Source organism: Nerophis lumbriciformis, linkage group LG18 (genome assembly GCF_033978685.3).
Source record: "Nerophis lumbriciformis linkage group LG18, RoL_Nlum_v2.1, whole genome shotgun sequence".
Lineage (NCBI taxonomy): Eukaryota > Metazoa > Chordata > Actinopteri > Syngnathiformes > Syngnathidae > Nerophis > Nerophis lumbriciformis.
In genome coordinates, this window is record NC_084565.2 from 12973920 (window position 1) to 12985581 (window position 11662).

Sequence of the window (11662 nt, forward strand, 5' to 3'; positions counted from 1 at the left end):
AAGTAGCGTAACGCACGTTGTGTAAACAATGCACACCGAGGCACAACACACGGCATGCTAGCAGCTAACGGGCTACGATAGACTGACCATACGTCCTCTTTAGACCGGACATGTTCTCTTTTGCGGAGCTGTCAGGGCGGAGTTTCTTAAATGCCTCAAATGTCCGGCATTTTGAGTTAGGGTTGCGTGTATTTTCAATGTATGTTCAGGGTTAAGAAGGGGTTAAAAACAAAACAAACTGTGCGTGCAGCAGCATTGGTGAGGGAGGGGCAGAGACAGAGAGAGTGAAAGAGTTATGATAAACGCGCATGCGTCGCCAGGCTCTGCTTTCTATCCATAGATTTATCAGATTCAATTTTTTATTATCTATAGCAAGGGTGTCAAAAGTGTGCCCCGGAGGCCATTTGCGGCCCACAGCTAATGTTTTAAAGGCCCACGGCACATTCTAAAAATACTATTAAAATAAACAAAAACATAACAAAAGTGAAATAAAAAAGCTTAAAGGTGAAATATAATTTAGAAAAAGTTGCAATGTTGACTAATAAAACAAAGCTGTTTTTTTTTTCTTTCAAACTGTCATTGCTCAAAACATAATATTGAATCAAGATCAATGTTATTATGAATTATTGACCTATGCAAGGTTCCCATTACTTCACATCAAATATTCCACTAAGAAAAATATTTTTGGTGGAAGATTTTGCTTTGTATAGTCTGTAGTCTGGAAAATACGCTATTTATGAATGGTACACAAGAGTAGGTACGTGACAATCGGTCGCTGACCTACTTATCTCCGTTGCAGCAGTGGCTTGTGCCCACCCAGATCAGGGCGCTTTGCCATCCATCCATTTTCTACCGCTTGTCCCTTTTGGGGTCGCGGGGGGTGCTGGAGCCTATCTCAGCTGCATTCGGGCGGAAGGCGGTGTACACCCTGGACAAGTCGCCACCTCATCGCAGGGCCAACACAGATAGACAGACAACATTCACACACTAGGGCCCATTTAGTGTTGCCATTGCCATATGCATCATTATTTTCTGTTAGTTTTGTACTAATTTAAGAGCACAGAGGTTGATGACGTCGTTCACATTTCCCGGAAGTGCCTCGACTTTGAAATTTCCGGATCTGATTTTGGGAAGCGCAAAAAAATCAACACGTGAAATTTTAAACCTCAGTCGTACAAAATTATACCCAGAGCTAAAAGTGCAACTCTTTACCTGTGGTTTAAGATGTTGGTATACATATCTGTCTTTATACTGTAATCCGGAAATATGAAGTCAATTTGAACATTACATTTTTTTTTTGTGCTAGCTAAAACTGTCTGCCCAAGGCTGCTGCCATGAAAATACACGAAAATTGTGTGACATTTCGAAAAAAATCCACTATGGCCAGATAGTTTCATAATAATGCACAATTATTCACGGTAAATGGCGTTTTAAGGTGTTTTTAAAACAGTCACAATTTGTATTCAAAACGGTATGATCTTGCGGTAGTTAGCTATATAAAATAACTTATTAAGTCTTTATTTTTTCATTATGTGATTTTTTCGGGGTACTGAACTAGGGATGTCCCGATCCAGGTTTTTGCACTTCCGATCCGATACCGATATTGTTTTTGCACTTCCGATCCGATACCGACCGATACACCGATACTGACCGATACTGGCATATCCAAGCATGTATTGAAGTTTAAAGTTATTTAGCCTACTTAGTTGTCAGAATCATGTTGAAAAGGGTTTTAGTACTCTTGATAACAACTAGCCAGCTGAATTAGGGGAGTTTGAATAATACACAATGGTTGGTAACAAGAAACTGACCTGTTTATTCAAGGATAAACACAAAATAGACAAAATTATACATGACAAACAGAAATGGCATCATTGAACTAGGGCTGGGCGATATGGCCTTTTTTTAATATTTCGATATTTTAAGGCCATGTCACGATACACCATATATATGTGGATATTTTGCCTTAGCCTTGAATGAACACTTGATGCATATAATCACAGCAGTATGATGATTCTATGTGCCTACATTAAAACATTCTTCTTCATACTGCATTAATATATGCTTGTTTTAAACTTTCATGCAGAGAAGGAAATCACAACAAAAAAAAATCACTAATTTTTTCATACGGTGTTGATCTGGAAATGTTTGCCTAGTCATTTTGATGGTGTGGACGTGTGGCACCGAATGGAGATAAGCGTCTCGAAAGACGTTACAATATTTGAACAATGATGACGAAAACTGTTTTCTCTGTCGTGTCCGTGTGTCGAAAATTGTTATGCGCTTATTTTTTTATTTGATTTTGTGCGTGGCATAGATTTGCCGTGCGCAATTGCACAGGCGCGCACCTTAGAGGGAGCGTTGCTAGCACGGCTGCGCTAGCATCACAGCTAACGTTAGCTATGCTGCTACCTTTCTGTTCGGGGAGGGCGTATACGTATGTGACGTATGACGTGACAGTATGTGACGTATGACGTGACAGTATGTGACGTGTGTAAGAAGGTGCGCTTGCTGTCTGTAAGAGGGAGACACAGGAAAGAGTGAGAAGAGCCTGTCGTGTAATGCCAGCAGCTAAAAGCAACTGCGTGAGAATCCACAGACCTGTGGATGTGTTGAAGGTGTGCTGGAAAATGCGGAACGGAAATTAGGGAGCAGCAGAAAAGTGGAATGTATTATTTAGATAGGTGCGTAAAAACTGGATCTGGATCGGCATTTTCCCATGCCTTGCCGATACGCATTTTTTGGCAAATATCTGCGGCCGATCCGATCCAAATATCGGATCGGGACATCCCTATACTGAACTAATCCATTTGTTTTTTATTTCATGCATTTATGACAAATAACAAGGGAGCTATGATATTCTAATTTCGAGCATGTTTTACTCAATATAGGTCATAACATCTCAGCAACAAGCTGTAATATCTTACTGAGATCATTTAGGACCAAAACACTTAAAACAAGTAAAACACTCTAACATAAAATGTGCTTAGTGAGAAGAATTATCTTGTCAGATGGAAAATAAGCAAATATCACCCTTATTTGACATATTTCATCTTACTTAGATTTCAGTTTTTGCAGTGTGTGTTTTGGACATTTGGACAAAAATAGTTCCAAGCATGTTTTACTCAATATAGGTCATAAAATATCAGCAACAAGCTGTAATATCTTACTGAGACCATTTAGGACCAAAACCCTTAAAACAAGTAAAACACTCTAACATAAAATCTTCTACGTGAGAAGAATTATCTTATCAGACAGAAAATAAGCAAATAACACCCTTATTTGAGATATTTACCGTATTTTTCGGACTATAAGTGGCAAGTTTTTTTCATAGTTTGGCCGGGGGTGCGACTTATACTCAGGAGCGACGTATGTGTGAAATTATTAACACATTAGCGTAAAATATCAAATAATATGATTTATCTCATTCACGTAAGAGACTAGACGTATAAGATTTCATGGGATTTAGCGATTAGGAGTGACAGATTGTTTGGTAAACGTATAGCATGTTCTATATGTTATAGTTTGAGTTTATTTGGAACATGCAAGCATACAACATGATACATCACAATTTCCAGTTTCTCTTTTCAACATGTTCGAAAAGGAGTAGGAAGAAGCAGAGCTTATTTAATCCTACCCCTTTTCTTTACATAACAGTTGCTAAAACTTTTTGTTCACTTCCTGTTCTCAATTTATTCACAATATATTCCATAAGTAATCACAATAAAAATAAATAAATAATAATAATTTAATAATAATAATTGGTGAAGTAAGTCATATTTCATATGATGAGATAAGTAAGATTATTTTGAGAATGAATGAATGGATGGATGAAATAAATTGAGAATGTTTGTCATGGTTCTTCTTCTTTGTACTTTGTAAACACTTTAAGTTTGAAGAGTTTCTTGAAGTGGATATTAGTACATTGTTTGATTGCTTTGCTTAATCCATTCCATCATTTAATTCCACATACTGATATACTGAAGGTCTTAAGTGTTGTACGTGCATACAAATGTATTAAATTACATTTTTCTCTAAAATTATATTTCTCCTCTTTTTTTGAGAAGAATTGTTGTATATTCTTGGCTAGCAGGTTATAGTTTGCTTTGTGTATAATTTTAGCCGTTTGCAAATTCACTATGTCCTGGAATTTCAGTATTTTTGTTTCAATAAATAAAGGATTTGTATGTTCTCTATATCCAACATTAGGGATGTCCCGATCCAGGTTTTTGCACTTCCGATCCGATACCGATATTGTTTTTGCATTTCCGATCTGATACCGATACTGACCGATACCGATACTGACCGATACTGGCCTATCCGAGCATGTATTAAAGTTTAAAGTTATTTAGCCTACTTAGTTATCAGAATCATGTTGAAAAGGGTTTTAGTACTCTTGATAACAACTAGCCAGCTGCATTAGGTGAGTTTGAATAATACACAATGGTTGGTAACAAGAAACTGACCTGTTTATTCAAGGATAAACACAAAATAGACAAAATTATACATGACAAACAGAAATGGCATCATTGAAACTAGGGCTGGGCGATATGGCCTTTTTTTAATATTGCGATATTTTAAGGCCATATTGCGATACACAATATATATCTCGATATTTTGCCTTAGCCTTGAATGAACACTTGATGCATATAATCACAGCAGTATGATGATTCTATGTGTTTTGATTGATTGATTGAGACTTTTATTAGTAGGTTGCACAGTGAAGTACATATTCCGTACAATTGACCACTAAATGGTAACACCCCAATAAGTTTTTCAACTTGTTTAAGTCGGGGTCCACTTAAATTGATTCATGATACAGATATATACTATCAGATATATACTATCATCATAATACAGTCATCACACAAGATAATCACATTGAATTATTTACATTATTTATAATCCAGGGTGTGGAGGGGGGCGCCGGATGTAAGTGTCAGAGTTTGATATGAGAATAAATCTAAAGTTAAAATATAGGGTAGAAATGCACCCATTTGCAGGAAATGTAGGGAGACAGGTCTGGACTACAGGCAGGCCAGTCTAGTACCCGCACTCTTTTACTATGAAGCCACGTTGATGTAACACGTGGCTTGGCATTGTCTTGCTGAAATAAGCAGGGGCGTTCATGGTAACGTTGCTTGGTTGGCAACATATGTTGCTCCAAAACCTGTATGTACCTTTCAGCATTAATGGCGCCTTCACAGATGTGTAAGTTACCCATGTCTTGGGCACTAATACACCCCCATACCATCACAGATGTTGGCTTTTACACTTTGCGCCTATAACAATCTGGATGGTTCTTTTCCTCTTTGGTCCAGAGGACACGACGTCCACAGTTTCCAAAAACAATTTGAAATGTGGACTCGTCAGACCACAGAACACTTTTCCAGGGTGTGGAGTCAGAGTTTGATATGAGAATAAATCTAAAGTTAAAATATAGGGTAGAAATGCACCCATTTGCAGGAAATGTAGTCTTGATTTTCAAAATGTTCTTTCAAGGCTTGCATGTCTACATTAAAACATTCTTCTTCATACTGCATTAATATATGCCAGTTTTAAACTTTCATGCAGATTAGGAAATCACAACTAAAAAAATCACTAATTTTTTCATACGGTGTTGATGTGGAAATTTTTGCCTCAGCATTTTGATGGTGTGGGCGTGTGGCACCGAATGGAGATAAGCGTCTCGACAGACGTCACAATATTTGAACAATGATGACGAAAACTGTTTTCTCTGTCGTGTCCGTGTGTCGAAAATTGTTATGCGCTTATTTTTTTATTAGATTTTGTGCGTGGCATAGATTTGCTATGCGCAGAGGACGTTTAAACAGTGCACAATTGCACAGGCGAGCACCTTAGAGGGAGCGTTGCTCGCACGGCTGCGCTAGCATCACAGCTAACGTTAGCCATGCTGCTACCTCTCTGCTCGGGGAGGACGTATACGTATGTGACGTATGACGTGACAGTATGTGACGTGTGTAAGAAGGTGCGCTTGCTGTCTGTGAGAGGGAGACACAGGAAAGAGTGAGAAGAGCCTGTCGTGTAATGCCAGCAGCTAAAAGCAACTGCGTGAGAATTCACAGACGTGTGGATGTGTTGAAGGTGTGCTGGAAAATGCGGAACGGAAATTACGGAGCAGCAGAAAAGTGGAATGTATTATTTAAATAAGTGCGTTGGAAAACACGGACCAGAGTTTTTTTTAAAACTGGATCTGGATCGGCATTTTCCCATGCCTTGCCGATACGCAATTTTTGGCAAATATCGGCAGCCGATCCGATCCAAATATCGGATCGGGACATCCCTATTTAACATTAGTTATTTGAATTACTCTTACCATAATATGTTACGTTAACATACCAGTTGGTTATTTATGCCTCATATAACGTACACTTATTCAGCCTGTTGTTCACTATTCTTTATTTATTTTAAATTGCCTTTCAAATGTCTATTCTTGGTGTTGGCTTTTATCAAACAAATTTCCCCCAAAAATGCGACTTATACTCCAGTGCGACTTATATGTTTTTTTCCTTCTTTATTATGCATTTTCGGCCGGTGCGACTTATACTCCGGAAAATACGGTAATCTTACTTAGATTTCAGTTTTGGCAGTGAAGACTTACACTCATTTGAAAACATGACTGCACATCATAATGGCAGCTACACTTTCCATCTTAAAGATCTAAAAAAAAATATTTGGGAATGTTCGGCGGGCCAGATTGAAAAGCTTAACGGGCCGCATGTGGCCCCCGGGCCTTCATTTGCCCAGGTCTGGTCTTGATGAAAAAAGCGACTAATTATTTAACTTCCATCTTTATCTTAATGGTTCAAGTACGAATGGAAAAAAATAAAAATGTAAAGGTCTTTAAAATGGTGTCAATGGCTTGAGATATTTTGCATGTTTTTGTCACGTTGCTAAAAAAGAGGGAGGACTAGCAGCCAACATCTGGATCTGTTAGCCCGTTAGCCACCTAGCTAGCTAGCGTCCTGGCGGGATAAAAAAAGACCCCAGTGCGTAGACCCTTGCCTAAAAATGTACTATACTGTAATAATTATGCCCACAGTGAGCCGTCTGAGTGGCAACAAGACGCCAGCACATCTGGCGCCGCTACGAGCTCAGCATCCTTTTTATCCGCCGAGAGGGAAGCGAGCAGCCTCACTTCCTCTTTGTTAGCCCGCGCCCACCTTTTAGGCGTGCAAACACGCAAGAGTACAAATCATGCTGTCGGTACCTTCTTGTAATTCTTCCCCAGCCAGACGCGCACATTGTCAAACTGAGAGACGGTATCAGATGCTTCGAAATATTTGACATTCGGGCCGCCGTCTTTCTTCCGCACCGCCATTTTTTGCTTGCAAGACAAACCAGACGACGTCGCCCGCCTCCCGGCGGCAGCAGCGTGGTACTGCAGTTACGGCGGGGTGTAATGCGTCGGAAGATCCAGCAGGTGTCACTGTTGTAGCACAGAGATTGTTGTTGAGTCGAAGGTAGACCGTCATTTATAATATAATATATATATATATATGTATATATATATATAATATACACTAATATTTCAGTGACCAAAGTCTTTTTCGGTGGCCAAATTTTCAGTGCATCACAAGGTCTTTATAAACTATTCATATATATATATATATATATATATATATATATATATATATATACCAGTGACGTGCGGTGAGGTTGATGGCTGGTGAGGCACTGACTTCATCACAGTCAGATTTACAAACATCCATCCATCCATCCATCTTCTTCCGCTTATCCGAGGTCGGGTCGCGGGGACAGCAGCCTAAGCAGGGAAGCCCAGACTTCCCTCTCCCCAGCCACTTCGTCCAGCTCTTCCTGTGGGATCCCGAGGCGTTCCCAGGCCAGGCGGGAGACATAGTCTTCCCAACGTGTCCTGGGTCTTCCCCGCGGCCTCCTACCGGTCGGACGTGCCCTAAACACCTCCCTAGGGAGGCGTTCGGGTGGCATTCTGACCAGATGCCCGAACCACCTCATCTGGTTCCTCTCAATGTGGAGGAGCAGCGGCTTTACTTTGAGCTCCCCCCGGATGGCAGAGCTTCTCACCCTATCTCTAAGGGAGAGCCCCGCCATCCGGCGGAGGAAACTCATTTCGGCCGCTTGTACCCGTGATCTTGTCCTTTCGGTCATAACCCAAAGCTCATGACCATAGGTGAGGATGGGAACGTAGATTGACCGGTAAATTGAGAGCTTTGCCTTCCGGCTCAGCTCCTTCTTCACCACAACGGATCGATACAGCGTCCGCATTACTGAAGACGCCGCACCGATCCGCCTGTCGATCTCACGATCCACTCTTCCCTCACTCGTGAACAAGACTCCGAGGTACTTGAACTCCTCCACTTGGGGCAAGATCTCCTCCCCAACCCGGAGATGGCACTCCACCCTTTTCCGGGCGAGAACCATGGACTCGGACTTGGAGGTGCTGATTCTCATTCTCATTGCCGGCAGTAAATCGGACACGTTTCCAGTGAGGGTTGGACTCCGCCAAGGCTGCCCTTTGTCACCGATTTACAAACATATGAACCCTAAAGAGTATCTTATTCACCATTTGATTGGCAGCAGTTAACGGGTTATGTTTAAAAGCTCATACCAGCATTCTTCCCTGCTTGGCACTCAGCATCAAGGGTTGGAATTGGGGGTTAAATCACCAAAAATTATTCCCGGGCGCGGCGCCGCTGCTGCCCACTGCTCCCCTCACCTCCCAGGGGGTGATCAAGGGGATGGGTCAAATGCAGAGGACAAATTTCACCACACCTAGTGTGTGTGTGACAATCATTGGTACTTTAACTTAACTTTAACTTTACACATACAAACTGTAGCACACAAAAAAGCACATTAAATTAAAAAAAACATTATTATGGTCTTACCTTTACTTATAAAATAAGTCCATGAGCCGCTGTTGTGCTGGATTAATGCACCCCCTGACGAGAGTGTTTTATCAACTAAAGCCCTCACTTCAACTTTCCACGTGCAAGATTGAATCTATTTAAAAAAGTGTAACCGAGGGTTTATAAATGTCGCCTATACTGTATGAAACTACAAAATAACAAACACGGAGGCTCCAGTTTACACGAGGACCACTTTATTTACCTTCTTTCAAAAACTTCCGCTCCACTCCAACGTGTCATCACTTTCGCTCTTAGCGCCTTCAAAATAAGAGCTCAAGGCATATACTGTATAACAGCGCATAACAGGAACTTAACATCACAAAGAGGAAAGCCCATGAAAATAGGTTACAAAAGTTATTTAATAAGAAGCCAAAAAGTGCAAAAACAATCATGTTCGTGTTGGAGGAGTTGTGAATTAGGTACACCTGCAGTCTGCAGGTGTATCTAATGTTGTGTCCCTGCAGTCATTCACAACTCCTCCAACACGAACATTATTGTTTTTGCACTTTTTGGCTTCTTATGAAATAACTTTTTTAAATAGATTCAATCTTGCACGTGGAAAGTTTAAGTGTGGGCTTTAGTTGATATAACAATTCTACGGCCGGGGTGCAGGAGGCGGGGCTACTGGAGCCTCAGCCAGTGCGTCTTTTGCAGCCGTTTAATGATCGCTCAGCACAAGAAATACGTTACACACATACAGTTGTTGACAAAATACACTGTACATTATATACCTCAGCTAACTAAACTATGGAAATGTATAATATAATTCATATAGCAATACGGTCTCACTGCACAGCAGGCCAGCAGTTAGCCGAGTTCGGAATCCATGTTGAGGCACTGAGTGACGTGCCTCAACTGGCTGCTGTTCACCGCACCGTCTCTTCTCAGTATTTGAACGGCAAATGTGAAAATTCAGCGATTTTGAATAAAAATAATCTAAAACTGGTGAAGTTAAATGGAAAATAACTTTATAGTATAATCACTGGATACATATAACAATTTAATTAATTATTTTTCTTTTTACATTTTTTTTCTTTCCATGATGGCAGGTGAGGCCCCGCCTCACCTGCCTCTAGTGACTGCACATCACTGTACAGTACTAAGACTATAGTGGCCATAAACAGTTAGCTTGGACAGCTGCGGTGCCCAAAGTGCAGCACAGGGGCCGTCTGTGACCCGTGACTTCTTTGTCATTGGCCCTAGGTACATTACAAAAAACAAAAACTCCAGCGGAAATTGGGAAAACAGTAAGAAGCACTATGAGAAAAAGCCAAAAATATTGACATCAGCCAATAATAATAACACAAAGCTTTGTCTTAAAAAAACAAACCATGTGTTTCAATTTTCTTGTTTCTACTGCTGCTAGTCATTTTTTATGAATTTAGAGCGGGGTGTCAAACGTACGGCCCGCGGGTCGGATCAGGGCCGCAAACAGGTTTTATCTGGCCCGCGGGATGAGTTTGCTAAGTATAAAAATTAGCCGAAATTTTGGAATGAAAGAAAACACTGTTCTAAATGTGTCCACTAGATGTCACAATAGCAATTCTTTGTATTTTTGTAGATGATGCTACATTTGTAAAAAACAAAACAAAAAAAAACACACATAGTGCACCAGTCGAGGAAAATGAGCAAACTACATAAATAACATCCTGTAATTTGATTTGGATATTTTTTTTTTTTATCTTGACTGATTGAGAATAAACACCAACGAGTTGACTGATGAACATTATCACATAATTTATTCAGAAAGTATAAATAACTACAAATAAAGATAGAATACTACAAACCCCGTTTCCATATGAGTTGGGAAATTGTGTTAGATGTAAATATAAATGGAATAAAATGATTTGCAAATCATTTTCAACCCATATTCAATTGAATGCACTACAAAGACAAGATATTTGATGTTCAAACTCATAAACTTTATTTTTTTTGCAAATAATAATGAACTTAGAATTTCATGGCTGCAACACGTGCCAAAGGAGTTGGGAAAGGGCATGTTCACCACTGTGTTACATGGCCTTTCCTTTTAACAACACTCAGTAAACGTTTGGGAACTGAGGAGACACATTTTTGAAGCTTCTCAGGTGGAATTCTTTCCCATTCTTGCTTGATGTACAGCTTAAGTTGTTCAACAGTCCGGGGGTCTCCGTTGTGCTATTTTAGGCTTCATAATGCGCCACACATTTTCAATGGGAGACAGGTCTGGACTACAGGCAGGCCAGTCTAGTACCCGCACTCTTTTACTATGAAGCCACGTTGTAACACGTGGCTTGGCATTGTCTTGCTGAAATAAGCAGGGGCGTTCATGGTAACGTTGCTTGGTTGGCAACATATGTTGCTCCAAAACCTGTATGTACCTTTCAGCATTAATGGCGCCTTCACAGATGTGTAAGTTACCCATGTCTTGGGCACTAATACACCCCCAGACCATCACAGATGTTGGCTTTTACACTTTGCGCCTATAACAATCTGGATGGTTCTTTTCCTCTTTGGTCCGGAGGACACGACGTCCACAGTTTCCAAAAACAATTTGAAATGTGGACTCGTCAGACCACAGAACACTTTTCCACTTTGTATCAGTCCATCTTAGATGAGCTCAGGCCCAGCGAAGCCGACGGCCTTTCTGGGTGTTGTTGATAGACGGTTTTCGCCTTGCACAGGAGAGTTTTAACTTGCACTTACAGATGTAGCGACCAACTGTAGTTATTGACAGTGGGTTTCTGAAGTGTTCCTGAGCCCATGTGGTGATA

At 40.5% G+C, this 11662-nt stretch overlaps 1 protein-coding gene across 2 annotated transcripts in view; it reads right to left on the minus strand.

Moving 5' to 3' along the window:
- The window catches only part of smarcc2 (SWI/SNF related BAF chromatin remodeling complex subunit C2), a 44269-nt gene extending 36919 nt beyond the window's left edge, over positions 1–7350 (minus strand). For both annotated transcript variants that reach the window (XM_061977690.2, XM_061977688.2), the window contains exon 1: positions 7232–7350. In XM_061977690.2, coding sequence (XP_061833674.1) covers positions 7232–7342 — 111 coding nt within the window. In that variant the 5' untranslated portion in view covers positions 7343–7350. The remainder of the gene's footprint in view (positions 1–7231) is intronic.
- Positions 7351–11662: the final 4312 nt, after the last annotated feature.